Below are 21,694 nucleotides of genomic sequence, written 5' to 3'. Positions count from 1 at the left end.
CGACCAAAGTGTCCGATCCTACCCGTCCTCTTTGACCCGTGACGTAAGGCTGCTGTGGTGTGTGACGCCACAACGGCGCCGAATTTAGTTTGTGAGAGTGGCGTGTTTGTAGGTGTCGTTTTGATGTGATTGGCGGTGCTCTCTGGTGGTGTGTTAGGTGATGTTTTTGATTTAGTTTGCGAGTGTGGTGTCGTGTGTGAATTTCGGTAAATTGCTTTTTTTATGTCTTTGGAAGGTATGGATATGACTGGCAGGGTCAACAGTTTTCGGTTGTCGGCTATGATGGGGGACAGTGCGTTGTCTCTAATAAAATTTCTTCAACTAGGCTATTCGAATTTTTGGATGAAGTCGTTGAGTGTTCAGTATGTCGTGAAGAAATGAGGCTTACTTAAAGTTGTGGCGTCTCGGACCATGGGCGGCTGTATGTGGAGATGTCGTAAGGATAACACGTCAAGGGAAGTGTTCGATCCCAATGTGTGGCTGTGAATGTTGGTATTGGGAGATGTTTTTGAGCTATATAGGTCAAGGGAAGTGTCCGATTCCAGATGATATTGTATTTTGTGGTATTTGGGGAGTTTTGTGATGTCGGTTTTTTTTCGTCGTTTTGCGTGGTTTTGTATGGGGGTGGGTGCCTAAATTTGTTTATATTTAGTTTGTCCCCACCCACAAACCCCTTATTTCCCGCGCTTGTCCCGCTAGTGTCATTTTCGTCCTCATAATGTGTACGTAACGACTTTATATGCGCCATATTGGAATCGTGGTTTATGGTCGTTTCCGCCATATTTGTGACGTCATGGGTCAAAGCAGACGGGCGGGATCGGACGCTTCCGTAATTCCAATTCATCTTACATTCTACAATTTTAATTATTACTGTACACTTTTTTAGAGCTGAATTCTGTACAAACTTATTCTCAAGTGTAATATCTTAGTTTTTTTACCGGTGAACATTTCAGTGATATACTAGCTCTCCCATATGGTTATTAATAAATGATGTAACTGAAGTACTATGTATCAATACTTCATATTTGTCTTGTGTTTTTATCACATACGATTAGCCGTTACTGTACAGATTTGTTTCTGCACACCCACATCAACTTTCTGTAAGTATGAAACCATAACTTCGCTATTTTCTGAGATTTATACAGTCTGCTGAACAGGTTTCAAGCAGTTAGGCGAGCTCCTAAGGACTTACATGTCTTCCGAGAAAATTTTTTATTTTGATGAGATACATAACACCTTAAGACTCGCATTTAGCGAACAATAAAAATAAGGCTGAAGATCATGGATAATTAGACGCTGGACAACCTGAGTCTTTTAAGAGCAACTAGTCAGTGGACCCTCGCTGTGCAAGCGATAAAACATATGCCAGATCACGGCCTGCAATATATTATGAAGGGTAATCAATCTAGAAAACAGAGTTTCATTTGTTTTATTCTCAATACGACTGAAAAAAACAACGCTAAGTATAGCCACAGAAAGGAAAACCAATGCCGTAGACACTATCCGAGCGGCGAAATAAAATTACAGTTGCAATAAATGGGATAACATTATTCTCAAAAACCACACCATTCATTCACTATTTGTAGTAGTAGGAGAAATATTTTTTTGAGCACTGTCAGTATTTAGACATCGGAACTGTGAAATCGCTACTCTCCCAAACGCTAACTATCGTACGTCTTACCCTAAGACCGCATCAGTACTGACTACCTAGTACCTCCTGATTCCCTGAACATCTCTGGCTCACGGACGCCAAAGTTGATGTCGGTAGTTACCATATTTCAACATAGGTGGCGTGTGGGGCTATGCTTACGGCAATGGCGTTAAAGCGATTAAAATGTAGTGACAACACCATTGTTTACATGTTTTAGTGTGTAAATAGCTTTGTGTACAGTAGTTTTATGCTGTTGTAATATTGTGTTGAACACATAATTGTTGTTAATTTTGTCGTTGGTACTGTATAGAACACGCAAATATGGATTGTCACGCAAATTCCTCGCATTCCAAAGTTACACGGGGAATAAAGGTACAGTAATTTTTTGACAAATCATACTTAATTCGAATAAACATTAGTTTGATGTTTAGAACTGATTCCAATGTACTTGAGTAACACTCTAGGTCCGGCGTCATTTATAAATATGCCAATATTTCACCAGTTTCAGGAAGCGGAATGGCCGAGGTACTCAACGCCTGAATGAAGATGTTGAATAATAATGACCCTGATCGGTAAAGCATTTGCGCCAAGGACATTATGGCTCACCACGAATTTCTTCCCTTATGTGACGTTCTATTTAACATAATATCTTTAGCGTCCTATTTCTGTGATGTTGTGTTTGATGTTGTTATGGGTTATGCTTTGTTTGAACGTGGTCGACACGTATGGTTTGCTGTTTCATTGACTTTTGTTGCTACGTCTCTTGTGATTAGTCAAGTCATATCTTTAAAATGGTATATATGTGCGTGTGAATCCCGGAGAAAAGTGAAAGAAAAGTCTAAGAATGAAGATGCTGCGACGGCACCGACGTCAAATAATCGAGAACGTTGCTTTCAATGGCTTGTGGGTCTGTTACATGTCATCCAGTGCGGAGTTTTGTGGCGCTATTTTAAGTTATTCATACCAGTTGATCTTCGTTATGTGAAGCACGAAGTGAGAGACTTGTGTATGCTAAGATTATTTCATGCTTTTTGTGAGGCAGCTCCAATGTTACTAGTCCAGCTTTATCTTTTGTGGCAAGAGACTTCACCGAAGAATTTTAGTGACTTAAATATAGTGTCGACAGTGTTGTCTCTTTTTAGTGTTTGTTGGGCTTTGGCCTCGTTTAGCAAAAACGTTAGACTTCAAAATGTGCATCGATTAGTTTTAACATGGCTAGGCGTGATATTTCAATTTATGTGGCGTTTAGGAACAGTCTCATCACGTGTAACAGCATTGACTGTGTATGCTACATTGTATGGACACTGGGTGTTTCTGGTGATCGGGCTGCACTGGATATCAATGTTTCTGTGGCTCATTTCCCCAAAGAATGTCTTTCATGGTGAAAGGATATCAAGACGGAGGAAGGCTGCCTTCTCAGCTCTCATAGCATTTGTATATGTTTTCTCATATATAAATTTGCAGGTAAGCATTTTTAATCTTAAATTCATTAAGATGTAGGTCTACTCAGCTGATAACTGGCAGAGATCCTGTACTTTGAAGGGAAACGATTATTTTGCTATGTATTTGAATCTTTATATTTTTGCAATGGTTCTTTCAGTGAGATGTTTTTTCTCAATCAGGCTACTTCCATATTCTCAGTCATTACTTCTCACAATCTTAACTTATAGGCCTACTGAAGTACTGCAAAGGACATAATTATAAACTAGCTACATTTGAATGAGTGTTTAGTTGGTAATGACCATCCTGTAACATGTTTATCTGGCCTATAAATAAATGCTGCATGATTGTTACATGTAATTTTTACCACTAAATGTATTCCTTTGCTAATACATTAGTATCATCATTTCATACCTATGAGTGTGACTTTCGGACAGATTTTCAATAATATATTTACAACATTAAAACATATTTTTATGTCTGAAACATATAAATACCAGACACTCACTGCTTTCCACCACAGAACTCAAAGTAGAACATTCTAAATCTTTATAGTTTGCATTTTGCAAACATCCATCTCTTTTTAAGTTGATGTAGTTCACAAAATTTTGATGTTTATCCTCACAAGTACAAATAATGCTTCTTTAATTGTCATACTTGTGTTGACATCTCCAAAGCCATTCCCTGTCTTCAGATCCTTAACTAACCTGGTTTCTTTCTTTCCAGGTGAAATTCAATTATCATCTTGGAGATTTCTCTCAGAGCTTCAGTTTTACTCCTTCACTTTATCTCACTTTTTTCCTCTTTGGTATGTTGTAAAACAATAACCTGTACAGCAATACAGGTACCAGCCTTTGTTAGTTTAACAAGGAGTTTTTACTTGGACTTGTTGTCATAACTTTCTAGATTCCTTTGAAAGCCATTTCCAAGGATTAACCTCACTTGCAATGCTAATGGAAATGGTCGTTGGTTGATGCAGGAAAGACTCTTTTTTCCCATTTTTGCTGTCTTCTGCTTTCAAAATCAACATCTCATAGACATTTCTGCATATATTTTGTTTGGTTTCTCGTCATGTCTTTTTTCAGCACCCTTGCCTCTTTCTGCCTCACTCATGTTCCATTTTCGGAGACACCCATAACTGTTACAATACAGTATCCAAAATTTGTGGGGGAGAGAGGGGATGGGACACTATCAAACAGATGCCCTGCCTACATATGAGCAATTGAGAAACACCGCTGTTACTGCCAATGGCCTGGTCCAGACTGAACCCCCTTTCCTGTCAAGCTAAAATTTGCTATGTAGACTAAACATGATAGTTTTTAGCTCACTTCAGCTTTTGCTTCAATTTTCTAATATAATCCTTTGGTTCCGAAAATGAAGAATGTAATGTAAAGTTTGTTAATGTGAAAAACTTGAAGTTGTACTATGGTTTGGATATCAAAGTTACATATTGAACCCCACCTTGTATTTTTTTAGTGAGGTAAACATTAGACTTCACGACCAGTAAATTTATTACCACAACCTGATTTTCTGTCTTCACATTTGTTAGCTTCACCAACTACAACTAAACTGAAACTTCCTGGCAGATTAAAACTGTGTGCCCGACCGAGACCCGAACTCGGGTCCCGGAAGTTTCATATCAGCACACGCTCCGCTGCAGTGTGAAAATCTCATTCTGGATACAACTAAACTGTCACCCTCCAACCTAACCTAGTCCTTGGGCTGTACTGCAGATCAGACTGTCACCACAACCAAGATTTTGGGGGGAGGGGGAAACATGTAACTTTAGCTGTGCTTTCCAGTCCATATTAAACTGTATGTCCCTCTGTAATAGGTTGGCTAAGTCTGTTGCCAGATCAGAGGATGGCAGATTGATACCACCTCCAATAGGATCATGCCTAATATTGCACTGGTGTTCAAACCAACCCATGAGTTGATGACAACCTTACCTTAAGGTGTTTGCAGATATTATTTGATAGCACACTTATTCTACTCTATTATATTCATTTGAATTTGCCTTGGCAATCAGCTGCATTAAATCTACACCTTTTATTAGTATACAAGGCCTACTAGCTGAAAGAAGTCAAAGTAATCGCACAGGGAAAACACAGTTGTCATTGCTTAAAACTGAGATGTAATTAAGTTCAAGTGAAAAAATACGTGCCTCCCATGCCAAGTTATATTTATTTTCTGGAATTGTTCTACTTATATTTAATTGTGAACATTTTAAGTAGTGACTTATCTAGGGCATACTAGAGAAGAGTCATAGGTAGCAGAAGAATCTAGAGAATTGTTTGTCATTCTCAGTTTGTGCCAGAATTCTTCCTTCCATTACTCCTACTCTTTTGTAAGTGTATCTTCTTGTGTCTTTCACGAGAGTCCATAACCAAATGGGAAGTAAAGGCATACATGTAGAATGATTATTTTTCGATGGCTCCCGTTTATGTTGCTAAATTACTTTTCACTTATGCTTTACTGTACTAAAGTTAATACATATTGGACATACCAATACTACCCATCTGTTTTTTCCAGGGTGTCATCAAAATGGTGGATGTAAGCTACTTATAAAAATTACACCAGATTCATTGGCTTTGCCAATTTACACTGAAACTCTTACCTTTTAACCTAATACAAACCTCCACGACACTGCAGATCAGTATGTCATCTCAACTAAGATTTCATATCACATTTGTTGGTTTAGCCAACTCACAGCCAAACTGTCACCTTCTAACCTAACCCAGACTTTTTACTAAACTACAGATTAGTCTATCGCCACAACTATTGTTCTGAAAAATAATATTGTCAAAATAGAAATTGTCTTTGTTCTGTTATATCCCTGATTGCACACATATGATGTCACACACCACTGCAAGGGTGTGTCATGGGTCATAGTTGACATTTGGTTTCAGTAGCTTCAACAGCTCTTGTATTTTTTTAAATTTGTGCTCTTGTGTACACCATCATTAAACTGAATTTACTTTGATAGTTATTGATTAGTTTTTTGCTTTTTTACAGGAAGTTAATCCTCGGCAGAAAATGGCAACATTTTATGTAGTCATGTTTCTGGAAAATGCCCTGTTGGTTACTGCCTGGCTTGTTGGCGTGTGGAGTGAAGCACCCTGGTATCGAAACACTGTGCCGATAGTTGTGTTCGTTTCATTTGCAACTGGAATTTGCTTCATGATTCTCTACTACCGGTATTTTCATGTCAGAAGGTAGCATAAAAATATATTTTAAGACAGACTATATGTAGTTTAATAACAGTAAATATAATTTGGCTCAATTTTGGTGTCTGCAGGTTACGTTATGAAGCAGGTGGAAGACCAAATACTTATAACAACAATTGTGATTCCACACAGAGATTAGCTAATGTAAATAATGTAAACTGTGGTGAAGTGGTGGCCCATGGCAAAGATGAACAAACTGCAGTGGCAAAAGTAAGTACTGGTTATATTTTTAGTTCACAAAATTGATAACGAGTGTTAACATTGTATGAAGTGCAACAGTTCTGCGGACACACTAACTAATGAAATCAGGATTGTGAGTGCTTGACTGAGAGACAAATACAGAGGAAATTATGGACATAAAGTATTTAGGTTTAGAAATATTTGAGTAGGAGACAGACACTCATTTCCTGTAATGTGTTAATCAATTCTAGGTTTGGAACACCTTTGTCTTTCACCAGCTGTATGTCTTTATATAGTTATATGGGTTAGTTACCGTCTTTTGCAACTGAAATGCATCTTCTTAAGACCATGTTTTGCATCTTCAGTTGTCACTAATAATATGGTCTTTTCTTACGATTTTGTTTGCTAGGATCATGAATAGTTTACTGTAAACAGTATTAATTATTATTATTATCTAATCTCAGTTTTTTGTTGCTTATCTCATTTTCCCTGTTCTTTCATGCACATGTGTTAGATTTTTGCCCATAGCACTTTCACTAACAGTGGCTGGGGTTCTTCACAACACAAAAACATCTACCACATATGTGTAGAAGAACAGGAAGAAAAATGTAAGCAACAAAAAAAACTGTGAGTAAAGGTAATAATTAATACTGTTTATGTAGAACTGTTCATGGTCTTAGCAAACAAAATTATAAGAAAAAATCATTTTGCTACAGTGACCATTGAGGTTACTTTAAATAAAGCAAATTACATTTGGTCTTAATAAGAGTTTCATTATGGTCTCAAAAGATGGTATTTAACCTATATAACTTGTATAACTGTAACTGTGGAGAAAAGAGGCTAAAAAGCAGAGACGATAGTATGTATGTCTCTCCTTATGTCCATCTCCTACCAAAACAGCTACTCAAATATTTCTAAACCTAAATACTTTATGTCCATCCTGCTTAAAAATTGGAGTTAACTTGCTTACCTTTTTTTTACAATGGCTGAAAAGTTTTCAGCAAAAGTATTAGGCTAAAAGCAGAATTAGTTATGCCCCAATAGCATGTTATAACATGTATGTAATATAAAACATAATTACTATGGTGATAGGGAGTTGAATTGTAGAAATGAAAAAATTAAGACATACTGGTACAGGAGTAGCCATAAAGAATAAAAATATAAAACAATGGTCTATGCTTGGAATAAACTGACTAAGGAATTTAAAATCTCTGAAATATGTACTCATTAGAACACTTCATTTTCAACATTTTTTAATTTTTTAATTTTATTTTTTTCAGGAAGTGCACTGTAGTGGGAAGGCAGTCAATAACTGCCAGCAGCGGTGCACCAATGGTTACCTGCCCTACCAGCATGGAGGCATACCTGGCGTGTTCAACTGTCGCTTCAACAATCCAGTTACTTCAACAGCTGCAACTAAAAGGAAAAAGAAGAAGCCAACATCATTTGTCCCTCCTCCTGCTGTTACTGCACTACCTTCTGTTGGTGTACCCAGTCTGTCCATTCAACAACAACAAAACTGCTTGCAAGAACCCTACAGCAGCAATATGTCACTACAGCTACAGAACTCTGTTCCATTTTGGAGGAGGCCTTTGCCAAACAACCAACACAATCATCAGGTAAATGTGAGTGTGACTTGTTATTGCATGTGTCTCAGCCAGTGGAAAGCCCTGTAAGAAAAATTCAAATGATATGATTTTATCATAGAATTCATCATAAGCTACCTTCATATTCCTGGCACCTTTTACATATTTAAAGACCCTTTTGACTGCCCACCAGTGGGGTATCACTGGATTATTATGAAAGTGGCTGACAGTTCCTATCGAGTAAGCTACACCACGGCCTTGTTCCTAATTGAATATATTTTATGAACATATTTTAAACTTCCTATTGCTTGCAATATGATATTTGCATCATAGCTTATTGCTGTTATTCTGTTTTTGGAATCGTACCACGAGTGAGCACTTGGTTACTATCCACTGGCATAGAATCAGGCTGCAGTCTTTCAAATTGGATCTGTTGAGAATTTGCTCTACATAATGTGTCTGATCTATCAGTTAACAAGCTTTCTGTGCAGTTCCTAGTGTTTTGGATACCTAAACAGCTAATAGTTTCATCAACTTTTAAAATGTCTGAATCTTGATTTTTGGAATATACACCTGGGTCACCTGCTGACCTTTTGAAGTTTAGATTCTGCTGACCATTAGAAGTTTAGATTCAGCATTGCCTGTCTAATTTCAAATTCCTGCAGCAACCACCTTGTTTCCTTATTTAGTCTTTTAATATGAGTATCTTTCACTGATTTTATAACTGGATCTGCTTCTGAAACGTTCACACAAATATCTTCATGTAAGTCATGTTATAATAAAGCCATTATAACATCTAGGTGATCAGTGTCAAGATCATGTTGAGCAGTCTTAGCAGATTATGAATTGTAGCAGAAAATGAGAGATAACTTGTAACTTTCGCATATGTCTCATCATAGTGCAGTCCTCGCATCTGAGTACAGCCTTCTGTTACTGGCTGTACTTTATAGTATATAATGTGACATTTCTTTGTTTGAAAGACACAGTTCACATTTATTGGCATTTTTCTGATGGATAACTAGCAGAGTGCCGTGTGATTCTCTTCGAAAGATTATAACTCTTATTGTGTTGCTTTCAATAAGTTTTCAACGTTTTCTTATGTCAATGCTCCTTCCAATGACAAAGCATCAGGGTCAGCTGACTGTTTAGACTGATAAATAGTGAATTCATGCAGTTTCTTTGGCTTTGGAATTTTTTCTGGCTTTCATATTGGCTCAAGTTGTTGCGACTGCTTGTCACCAATGTTTGCTTTCCCTCAATTGATTCCTCACATAGCTGGTACTCATTGAACTATTACTTGATCTGACAGTCTCAGCATTGGTTTCAGTTTCCTCTAGTTCATTCTCAGTGAATAAAACAAAGTCCCAACTAATCATTTATGTAAAAATGAGGACTGGTTTCGGGTCAATGAAAGCGTCCGATTCCACCCGTCTGCTTTGACCCCATGACATAAGGGTGTTGGGGTGTGGGACGTCATTATGGTGCAGAGTTTATGAGTTAGTTTTTTTTTGGGGGGGGGGGGGGGCAACCTACTTTACAAAGCCAAAATTTGTTGGTGGTAGGTAATTGTTTTTTTGGGTCTATTTTTGTCGAGTTGTTATGTTTTGTGTATTGAATGTGTTTTAATTTACTTAGGGATGTTTGCCTTTTGACTTTTTGAGATGTTGTGGTTTTTGTTTTTGTAGGTGTTGGATTTTTTGTATCAGTCATTATGGTTGACCAATACAGGTCAAGGGAAATGACCAATTCCAATTTTTGCAGTTTTATATGCAGGTATTGGTGTTTTGGTATCATCAGCTGTGGTCAAGGGAAATTCTGTTTCCAATTTTCGTAGTTTTTGCTGTAGGTATCGCTGTTTAGCTTGTCCCCTCCCTAAAATCCCCAATTTCTCGCGGTTGTCCCATTAGTTTGATTGTATTTTTGGAGGGAGATGTTATTGTCTTATTTATATCTTATTTATATGTATTTTCGTATTTGTTGCTATGTGTATGTAGTGACATCATAGGCGCCATATTGGAGACACTTCGAGTAGCCGTTTCCGCCATATTGCTGATGTCATGGGTCAAAGCAGACTGATGGAATTCGACACTTCCGTAACCCCCGGTTTCAGCCTTTATTATGGCTGTCTTCAGATTTAAAGCACCATATGGCTGAAGTTGGCGATGCACGGAACAGTTGTGCGTGACTTATTTGCGGTCGTGATTGCTTTATTACATAGTAATTTGTAATAGAGCAGTGTTTTATCTCCAACCGTGTCTTATTTCATTCTGTTTCTGCTCCAGTAATAGGGTGAACAAGTGATCTGGTTCCTGTGAATCGGTTTCTTCTTTACACTGTTTAGAAGCGGCTTTGTAAAAAAATATATGTCCCTTGTTTTCAGGATTTCTCAAAGCCTGTATGCTTTTGATTCTTCACAATATCCTACCAAGATACGCTCTGTTTTTGTCATTTGGATCTCAGAATCTGAACCTGGTCCTTGCTTACAGATATTTAAGATCCAAGTTCACGTTTGTTCAAGCTTCATGTGGAGACTTGTTTCTTAATGCCTTAATGGTAGATCTGGTAATTACGTAAACTGCTTCTGCCGAAAACTTTTCTGCCCAAAACTTATTTGGCAAATTTTCTTCAAAAAGCAGGTATCTTGCTTTTTCTATTATGGTATAATTATAGTGATCGCTACTCCATTTTGGAAAACGTTTGTCAGATTATTGTTCACATATTCTCTGCCATTATCTGTGCATAGAGTGCAGATCGTTTTGAGTCATTCCAAGTCAAATCAACATAGGTGCCAAACATTCCCTTCTTTAGTTTTTGTAAAAGGTGGTGTGTTCATTGCATGTGAAAAGATAATGAAAAATAACAAATTACAGAATTTTAGCGCAAGTAAGACGAGTTTAAGAATTTTTAGCATATTGCAGCCCTGCCAGCAACTGTGATAGGCTAATATTTTGAAGAATCAGCCTGAGTTGCGCATATTTTCTGGTCTTTACCAGGTTTCAGCTAAATTAATCTAGCCTTCTTCAGAAGCATAAAATTACTATAACATGCCAGAGTAAGGCACAGTCAACATTAAAATTAAAACCTATAGTACAGTGGTACCATGTCGAATTAAAACTACTTAACTGAAGTCCAGCCCCGGCATCTCTTCACCATGCAGTCAGTTGGCAGTGGCAGCTATGTTGGCACTGACCGTTGCACGTGGAACTGCACTGAGCACATAGCAACTCGTGTGCGTATGCATACGGAGAGTCAAGGCTGTATATCGTTGGCTGTCTGTATATCACGTGTTGGGAGCTGATAACCGTAATTGTAAGCAAACTAAGCATTATGTAGATGAAGTCCCTATTTGTATTAACTAAATGCAAATTGTATTAAATGGTAGGAACTTTACTTGGTTGGGTATATAAAGTTTAAGGATAACCTTTACGATTTTAAGCACATATGGTCATTGTGTAAAGTATCCCCACCGAACATGCCTAATAGCGAGCACCTTACTTGTCTCCCTTATTAAAACCTTAGTCATTATCTATAATTTAAATAGGGTGTAACTGTGTGTACAAAGTCTCTGTCATCACACTTAACTAGTATTGACCGACATAGGTCAAGCGTATTAATTAAAGTGTGACGGAAGGTAAAACATCTCCATCATCACACTTACATGCTATTGACCAACATAGGCCAAGTATACTAAAATATATTCTACGATGTAGGTTATGCAGGAAATATTTTCTATAGGTAACATTGTGAGTAACGCGATAACATTATCGTTATCATTACGAGGGAAATATTTAGAGCAGCTAAGTTCTACTTTACTTTGCTGCATAATTGTTAAATTCATCTATGCTAATAACTGACATAGGTCACACATATTAATTGGAGTGTGGCGGAGGGTACATTGTAGATTATAGGTTAGTACACTTGACCTGTGTTAGTCAGGAGCACATAAGCGTGATGAGCGTATAGTTAATACACATAGAGACTTCATCTATGTAATGCTTAGTTTGCTTACAATTACGGTTATCAGCTCCCAACACGTGATATACAGACAGCCTTGACTCTCCATACGCGCACGCACACAAGTTTCTATGTGCTCAGTGCAATTCCGCATGCAATGGTCAGTGCCAACGAAGTTGCCGCTGCCAACCGACCGCGTGGTGAAGAGATGCTGGGGCTGGACTTCAGTTAAGTAGTTTTAATTCACCATGGTACTATAGGTTTTAATTTTAATGTTGACTGTGCCTTACTCTGGCATGTTATAGTAATTTTTTGCATCTGAAGGAGGCGAGGTTAATTTAACTGAAACCTGGTAAAGGCCAGAAAGTTTGTGCAACTGAGGCTGATTCTTCAAAATATAAGACAACTTGAAGTTCTAAAAGTGTGTGGATAATTTAATGAACACTGCTGACAAAAATGGCTGTAACTTCCGTTCTGTTAAAGATACAACGGTGGACCTGGAAATTTTGGAAATGTCTTGCAACAAGCTTTCCAACAGTTTGTAGTTTTATCATATTCATAGAATGTACACAATTAAGATCAGTGACCTTGACCTTTGGCCTTGAATATCTCAGAACATGACACCTTCAAAATTGACGAAAAAAATATATTTGCTTCTACATGTTACACTATACAACATAGTATGAAATCAAGTTGGGATGACTATGGGATTAGGAGAGAGAATTTTATATGTAACTGCAATGTGTTGCATTAATACAAAATAAATTGTATTCAGACTCCAACAATATGACACAAAGCACTGAAAAATGTGTTTATTGTTAAAAAGGTGGTGGTGTGATGTAACACAGTAAGTTAGTACAGTCAACAGGCCAATAGCAAGCATTTGTAATATGCAAGGTCACAAACAATGACATTCAACCTTCATTGATGCAAAATATGATATAGTCATTCCATCCGAACACATTCTGGGAAGGCATGATGAACAGGTTCACGTTTACAGAAAAAAAAAATGTGGCAAATGTATCATCTATTCTTACTATACCCCAGTACTGGGAAGTAACATATGACACCTTTTTTGCATCTTTTGTTGAAAGGAAATACGTTCACCCAATTGCTGTTCTCAAATCAATGCAAGAATGTCCTTCTAGTCAACAGTTAAGAAGTCAGGATTCTCAGGGTGTACATATGAAGGTGAAGGCCCATGAGGATGTAGGGAGCTAATTGAAATATCATTGGTACCTTCATTAACATTCAAAACACATCCAAGCAACCAGTGACCTTCATACATGCGTGCAACAAATCCTGTGATATCACAAGGTACGAGTCTCGTTGGATTCGAGTTAGAGATTAATTTCTGATGTCAGGTGAATTGGAGAAAACTTTGAGAGTATAACAAAGGAAACATGATCTGTTGTGTGGTTTTCTGGATGTTGTATAGTAAGTAACAAATGGATGAATGGTGGCCTGTGCATGGTTCCAATGAAACCCTTGCACCTCATCCTGCAGGACAAATGCGTAACTTTCTGCAAAATAACATATTCCAATGTATTCATTGTCATAAAGTGTCTCATTCAGATGGTGTTGAAATTCAGACTGTTTGGGGGCTATGAGGGAATGCAACAGAAGCTTTTTTAATTTGATTTCGAGGTTTTCCAAGAAGTCTTCCACAGATGATATACAGGTCTGGAAAGTTGTTCTATCCGTACCTGCTCACGGTTTACATGTTATTTCATCAACTTGATTTTCATCAAACAACTCTTGCAGGTGTTTTATGATAGAATGTGTGCTTGGGTAGTTTTCACATGCTTTCACATATAGCATTTTGGCTGTGCTGTATTACAGATAATCAGAGGAAGACAGTGTTTGTAGGTACTAATTCGACAGTCTGCATCACATGTCAACTCCTTTAATCTGGAATCTTCCAACCTGAGCTTCACGCTTGGGTGAATACTACAAACACACACACTATGGGTAGCGGTTGCACAAACCAAAAGACAGTTCTTGGGTTGCAACTGGCAAAATTTCATTAATCGTATATTTCAGTTCTGGTTGTCCATCTTTGAATGCCTGACAATGCATCCAGGATTCCCAACACTAGTCATTTTTGTTTGTGTATTCTGAAACAATTTACCATGACAGAAACAAAATCTGTCTTCTTAGGCAAACATTGGCTTGTATTGTCTCTGTTGTAGATTTCTATGACACAATTCACAATTTGTTCACGTAAGATATGTTTGGGTCTTGGATTGGGAGTTGCTAAAATACCACATTCTTTAACTAATTGTTTTGCTTTTCTTACCAAATAGTTAGAGGCTCCAGAGTCATTTTCAGTCTTTTGAATGCTCCAACTTTTCGGAAGAAGTGTCAGAATTTGGATCTTCTCAGTGCTTGTGGTGCTGGTACTGAATTTCTCTTTCAATTGCATTATCATTTCAGATTCAACATTTGTTTCATAATCTGCATTTTCTTCCGTGCTAGGTATATATTTACTTCAAAATGCCTCAGACACTTACTCAAACTTTTTCTGCACATATGTTTTCTCTTACAGGCTCTTCTTTTTCACTGGGGGCTCACTAAGAGATACCAAACTATCATTTAATGCATTGGAAGCAATTCTTAGGGCTACAGGTGTGTCTGACTCATCTGAGACGCTATGCAGGTTTGCGGTTTCCACTTGTTTCAATGTAGTTGGGTCAGCCACAGGCCCTTGTCCCTAAGTTTACTTTTTTCTTCATTTATCACATATTTTAAAGCCTGCCATTATGCCACCAATCATATCAACCATAAGCATTTGCTATGTATATAGATTCTTCTTGTATCTGTTGTGTCCATCTTGCCTGAAAGGATTACAGCGATACATGATCTTTGCAAACTTCACCTTCAAGCTAGATTTGTATAGTTTCAACACAACACCTTTTGCAACAACTATTTGTGTACATGTAACAGCTACACTGCCATCCAATATTTGAAAGCGATATTGATGTGCCTACATTGTTACCTTACTGTGCGTTGTTATAACACCACCTTTTTAACAATAAATATGTTTTTCAGTGCTTTGTGTCATATTGTTGGCATCTGAATACAATTTATTTTGCGTTAATGCAACACATTGCTGTAAATATTAATTTATATCTCCTAATCCCATTCTCATCCCAACTTCACTTTTTACTGTGTTGTGTTGTGTAATGTGAAAAAGCAAATATATTTTTTCGTCAATTTTGAAGGTGACATGTTTTGAGAAATTCAAGGTCAAAGGTCGAGGTCACTGACCTTAATTGTGTACATTTTTCGAATGTGACACAATTACATATCATTGAAAAGCTTGCTTCAAGACCTTTCCAGAATTACCTGGTTCACTGTTGGCTTTTTATTAGAAAAGAAATTACAGCTGGTTTTGTCAGCAGTGCTTGTCAAATTTTCTTACTTGTGATATAATTCTGTAATTTGTTATTTTTCATTCTCTTGTCATATGCAATGAACACACCAAATTTTATGAACATTTAAGAGGGTCATGTTAAGTATTGTATTTTCTGTGTTGATTTGACATGAAAGGACTCTTTTTACCACTTTGCCTTTCAACTAGATTTTTAAAGTCATAATGTAGCTGTAGCGCTTGATTTTTATTTCTGAGACATATACAGATATTTTGCGGAACTAGTTGTCAGTTAAAGTAAGGAAGTATTTAACCCCACTGATTTACCTAGTTTGCATTGGCTCACACTGATCGGAATGTGCTATCTGAAGAATTTCCATGGCTAAATTGTGTAAAAGAAAGTCTTCTTTGTTTGCCCTCTAGGAATTTCACATGGAGTATTTGCTGCTCCCTCATATGAAATTCAATTAACCAGACCTTTGCATAGTGCATGCCTTGTTTCAGAATGTGGATGACTTAGTCTTTTATGCTACAAGTCTGCACTACTTGATTGCAATACTGATTTTGCTTAAAAATTCGAATAATATGGTTAGTCTAGTCAGTACATTGCGTTTGCTGATGACACACTAGCAACCTCCTTTTTGGATGCTAACAGACAGTGAATCTGTGCCTCATTGAGGTACTTGTATGTACGGATTATCCTGCACTTTAATCCTACCATTCTTGTTGTCCTTCAGAACACGTAAATTTGAAGGTCTTAATCATTTGGCAGGTAAGTTGACATTTTTGCTATTACAACTTTCTGTGTCAACATTATTGTCATCACATGGATATTTGGACAGGTGTGCTTGAGTCTATGTACATTACCATTCTGTTCTTGCATCTTTACCTGCCGCTGCATTTGAAAAGAATGTCTGGTAGGCCATGTTGCTATCTTGGGCGCAGTTTTTCTGTTGGATTTTCTCATGCTGTGACATTGATAGATACCTGTACCGTATTTACTCGAATATAAGCTGCACTTTTTTTCCAGTTTTTGTAATCCAAAAAACCGCCTGCAGCTTAGGATCGAGTGCAAAGTAAGTGGAAGTTCTGAAAAATGTTGGTAGGTGCCGCCACAACTAACTTCTGCTGTCGAATGTATGTAGCGCTACACAGGCATGCTTTGCAGGCACAAAGATAAACACTGGCGCCAAAACCTCTGCGTCAGTAACTAAATTTAAAAAAAAAGGAGCAAGACGAGCTTTTTCCTCCGCCCCGAGTTTCGACCACTGCATTTTCATACATTATCCAACGAAGTAAATACAAATTCCGTATTGTTCATCTTCGAATGGAATGTAGCAGCATTTCAATGTACTACGAAAATCCGACTGGCTAGACTGTTTGGGATGATTGTCAATATGGCCAACTCTATGTTCCGAATTTTTTCCTACCTGTGAGAACAGATGTTTGGTAATAGGAACTTTTATGAATTGTGAATCACATGCAGTATTCTCTTCATCATAAGAATAATATGAATATAAATATTTTGCCATGTATTCTTTCATGTTTGCTGCTATCTCATTTAAATCCTGTCCGCCTTATAACCTACGAAAATAGTGTGAGACAACAGCAAATACGGAAGAATATACATATCATGTCATGTTTATATTCGTATTATTCTTATGTCTAATAGTGATACAATCTGAAATGAAGCACGGCAATTGACTACATTTTTAAATCTAAGATGACTCTAATTTCTGCGCGGAATGCAATGTACAAAAGAGGCCTCTGCAAAGAAAGCAGCAGTGTAAGTAACAACAAATAGCAGTCTCTTGCCATTGTTTTGCTAATGAGGCAATTACTCTCGTTTTTTTATTGTAAGCGGCGGTAGCGCGCACAAAAGCGAAACGTCGTAAACACTCATTATCAGAATGCGACAAACAATGCATGACACAGTACAATAATACATTTTCAGCTTAGAGTGACGTAAACACCTATAACAAAGAGAACATCACTTATCAGATCAAAGAAAAATAAGCAACCGATTCAAACCAGACGAAGCATGTGAAAAAGGAAGGGTTGTTGTTGTTGTTGTGGTCTTCAGTCCTGAGACTGGTTTGATGCAGCTCTCCATGCTACTCTATCCTGTGCAAGCTTCTTCATCTCCCAGTACCTACTGCAACCTACATCCTTCTGAATCTGCTTGTGTATTCATCTCTTGGTCTCCCTCTACGATTTCTACCATCCACGGTGCCCTCCAATGCTAAATTTGTGATCCCTCGATGCCTCAAAACATGTCCTACCAACCGATCCCTTCTTCTAGTCAAGTTGTGCCACAAACTTCTCTTCTCCCCAATCCTATTCAATACCTCCTCATTAGTTACGTGATCTACCCACCTTATCTTCAGCATTCTTCTGTAGCATCACATTTCGAAAGCTTCTATTCTCTTCTTGTCCAAACTAGTTATCGTCCATGTTTCACTTCCATACATGGCTACACTCCATACAAATACTTTCAGAAACGACTTCCTGACACTTAAATCTATACTCGATGTTAACAAATTTCTCTTCTTGAGAAACGCTTTCCTTGCCATTGCCAGTCTGCATTTTATATCCTCTCTACTTCGACCATCATCGGTTATTTTACTCCCTAAATAGCGAAACTCCTTTACTACTTTAAGTGTCTCATTTCCTAATGTAATTCCCTCAGCATCACCCGACTTAATTTGACTACATTCCATTATCCCCGTTTTGCTTTTGTTGATGTTCATCTTATATCCTCCTTTCAAGACACTGTCCATTCCGTTCAACTGCTCTTCCAAGTCCTTTGCTGTCTGACAGAATTACAATGTCATCGGCGAACCTCAAAGTTTTTACTTCTTCTCCATGAATTTTAATACCTACTCCAAATTTTTCTTTTGTTTCCTTTACTGCTTGCTCAATATACATATTGAATAACATCGGGGAAAGGCTACAACTCCTTTCCCAACCACTGCTTCCCTTTCATGCCCCTCGACTCTTATAACTGCCATCTGGTTTCTGTACAAATTGTAAATAGCCTTTCGCTTCCTGTATTTTACCCCTGCCACCTTTAGAATTTGAAAGAGAGTATTCCAGTTAACATTGTCAAAAGCTTTCTCTAAGTCTACAAATGCTAGAAACGTAGGTTTGCCTTTTCTTAATCTTTCTTCTAAGATAAGTCGTAAGGTCAGTATTGCCTCACGTGTTCCAACATTTCTACGGAATCCAAACTGATCTTCCCCGAGGTCGGCTTCTACCAGTTTTTCCATTCGTCTGTAAAGAATTCGCGTTAGTGTTTTGCAGCTGTGACTTATTAAACTGATAGTTCGGTAATTTTCACATCTGTCAACACCTGCTTTCTTTGGGATTGGAATTATTATATTCTTCTTGAAATCTGAGGGTATTTCGCCTGTCTCATACATTGTGCTCACCAGATGGTAGAGTTTTGTCATGACTGGCTCTCCCGAGGCCATCAGGTATATGGAAGGGTATCCGTATAAATACGGACGGAGCACCTGACTCTTAGCAATGGCTACCTGGTAAAGCTTAACTGCTAAGCTTACGACTCGAACCAAACTACTGTAGCTGTATCGCCATTCATTCGACCTAAATTGTGTCTCATATTACAATAGACCAACTTTGTTTTGATTTGGAGGTGCGGCCTAAGACTTTTCTCTCCCCTTGAATTTCGAGTGTCAAATTTCAGGTGCGGCTTAGATTCGGGAAAATTTTTTTTCCTTGATTTCGAGTCTCATTTTTCAGGTGTGGCTTAGATTTGAGTGTGGCTTAGATTCAAGTAAATATGGTACTTATTGAAATTATAGCACCTGGGACCATTTCTGAATGTAATATCGCCATAGTATTTCTTGTTCACTCACAGGGCAGTGTCACTAGTCAATGGCTTATTTCAGGCATAATCACTCATTCCCTGCAGAAGTTTATTTTTTATGGTGTCTACCATGATTGTCAAGTTTGAATTTTCTAAGCTCACAATCAAATAGGTTAATATTCATCTGGTATGCCTGCAAGTTTGATGCAACCAGTCCATTCTTCTTTAACTTAAAGAACAAACCATTTAATTTTTGTGACATGGAAGTTATCTTTTATACGTGTTCTCCTAGTGATGAACAATTTTCAGATATAGTTTTCAACAGTGTCTTTCTTAATGCTATTTGTTGGAAGAGACCAGGATCTTCTTAGACTTGGCCTTGGCTTGTCCCACCCCTTTCTAGGGATATCTTGCATATGAGCATATATCAACAGATGGACGGAGAGTATAAACTTGGCTCCTATTGTGCGTGCTTAAGTTGTATCTCTTATTTTTCCATTGAGGCAGTCCCACAATTCTTCATGAAACCGTTGTATTAGTGATTATGTCATTTCAAATTGGCCTGTGGTGCTGCTAATTTCCTCCACCCACTGATGCCATATTTTTTTTTTAGAATATTAAACTGAAATGTGCTGCCTGCACCCATTACCTGTTAGCAGAGTAATTTACTGACAGTATCTTATGAAATGAACACATTTATTGCACAAGATTAACAAGGTAGCACTGTATGAAGTGTCCTGTCGAGTGGTGGACTAAGGTAGTGATTGACTGGCATGCTTGAAGTAACATTGTTTGTTTATTGTATATGAATTAAATTCATGCAGTTCGAGGACAAAAGTTCACACATTGACTAATGGAAGAGGGCCTTCTGTGACAATTGAAGAATACAGTGCAATGACCTTTTAGGTGATTACTTCGCCATTCCCATGAGGATGAAGTGCTGACTGTCGGTGGAGATGAGGAGCTGTGGAAGCAGGGTTTTCCAGAGTGATGGTGGAACAGCAGTGACTGCGAGCCTGGTTAAGGTGCGGGACTGTACTATCAGTTGCACTGCACTGCTGACAGGCATTGGGGTCCATGGTGTTGTCTCACAGTGTGGCTGGCTAACGGTCTGGAGGCTGGAGTTGAACTGGTCACTGAGGGGCTCAGCAGTGACCTAAGTATGCTTGTGGCAGGTGTACAGTCACGTGACCATGTGTATGTGAATTGGACCCCACAATTGCAGTGCTGTGTACTGTGATGTGTGTGCCACATAGTGGAATGACCAGCAACCCCCACCTCCCGATGGAATGAGCAGATGCTGAACTGACAATGAAGAGTCCATGGAAACACTATCCAGACCTGGAGAAACACAAAGTGGGAGCAGCAGTGGTTGTGGGAAAAGGCAGCGGGAATTAGAGATGCTCACAGACGAGATGGTCACAACAATGGTGGCAGGTGGGATGACATCGAGTGGGCCTGCTGGGACAGGGTCGCTGACGACTGCAGAAGGAGCCACAATGATGGCCACGACAATGCCTGCAGAGATGGTGGCATGGCCGAGAGGCCCAATGTTGATAGCTGTAGCAGTTGCAGGTGAGGCCGTGGCGGAGATAGCAGTGTCGGTGTCACTGTGGAGAGGGCCGGTTGTGAGTTGCATGGCCTTGGGCGTGCCGGTGGATGTGTTGCTGCAAGGAGGAAGGCTGAGGAGACAGCATCGGCAACATTGGCTGTGGCAGCCAGGCCAGCAGGAAGAGGTCCGGTGAGGGAGAATACACGGCGATGGAACTGGAACCTGAAGGCACAGAGAAGCATGATAGACACACAGACTGACCACAGCACATAAGGGAATGCACATAAAAAAGATACAGGAATGGACCACCCAAGTGACGGAGATGAGAGAACATGGCTGAGAATGTGCAGCTGCTGAGACAATAATATGAAATGAAAAGCTGGATCAGTATGGTTGAGAAACATACACTCAAGGAAGAGCACAACTCAGCTGCAGCGTAATGAAGGGAGACACATCTGAAGAGAAGCAACAAATGGGAAGAGCAACATTGTTGTCATTGTTGAGTCTGTGCACCACCAGCATTGTCTGGTCAAAACATGACATGGTACGCTTACATCAAGATTGGCGTGGCAGTGGGGAGAGGCCAGGTGACAAACAAGACTGGGTGCTGGAGCAGCAACCGTTGAACTGGGATTAGATGCTGAAGCCAACAGAGCTGCAGCAGGTGGCCACAGAGCACATGGCGGCAGAGGAGCTGACGGCACTGAAACAGGTGGTGCCGGATGAGTCGGTGCTGCTGAAACATGTAGTGCCAGAAGAGCTGGCAGCACTAAAACAGGTGGTGCCAGAGTAGGAACTGACAGTGTCCAAGTTTCAGGAATTGTCAAGACTTTGATGCGAGAGCTGGAAGTGTCCAAGATGCTGTGATGGGTGGGATCCACAGCACAGCATCCTGCTGGTGC

At 38.8% G+C, this 21,694-nt stretch overlaps 1 protein-coding gene across 1 annotated transcript in view; it reads left to right on the top strand.

The window, feature by feature from the left end:
* The first annotated feature begins 1,911 nt into the window (after nt 1-1,911).
* Nucleotides 1,912-21,694, top strand: part of LOC124802986 — a 30,705-nt gene continuing 10,922 nt past the window's right edge. The window contains exons 1-5 of the mRNA XM_047264086.1: nt 1,912-2,023; nt 2,154-3,115; nt 6,107-6,306; nt 6,390-6,528; nt 7,779-8,123. Coding sequence (XP_047120042.1) covers nt 2,249-3,115; nt 6,107-6,306; nt 6,390-6,528; nt 7,779-8,123 — 1,551 coding nt within the window. The 5' untranslated portion in view covers nt 1,912-2,023; nt 2,154-2,248. The remainder of the gene's footprint in view (nt 2,024-2,153; nt 3,116-6,106; nt 6,307-6,389; nt 6,529-7,778; nt 8,124-21,694) is intronic.

The sequence above is a fragment of the Schistocerca piceifrons genome, chromosome 6 (assembly GCF_021461385.2).
Source record: "Schistocerca piceifrons isolate TAMUIC-IGC-003096 chromosome 6, iqSchPice1.1, whole genome shotgun sequence".
Lineage (NCBI taxonomy): Eukaryota > Metazoa > Arthropoda > Insecta > Orthoptera > Acrididae > Schistocerca > Schistocerca piceifrons.
The sequence above is the reverse complement of the archived record's forward strand: the minus strand, read 5'-3'. Positions and strand labels throughout refer to the sequence as shown.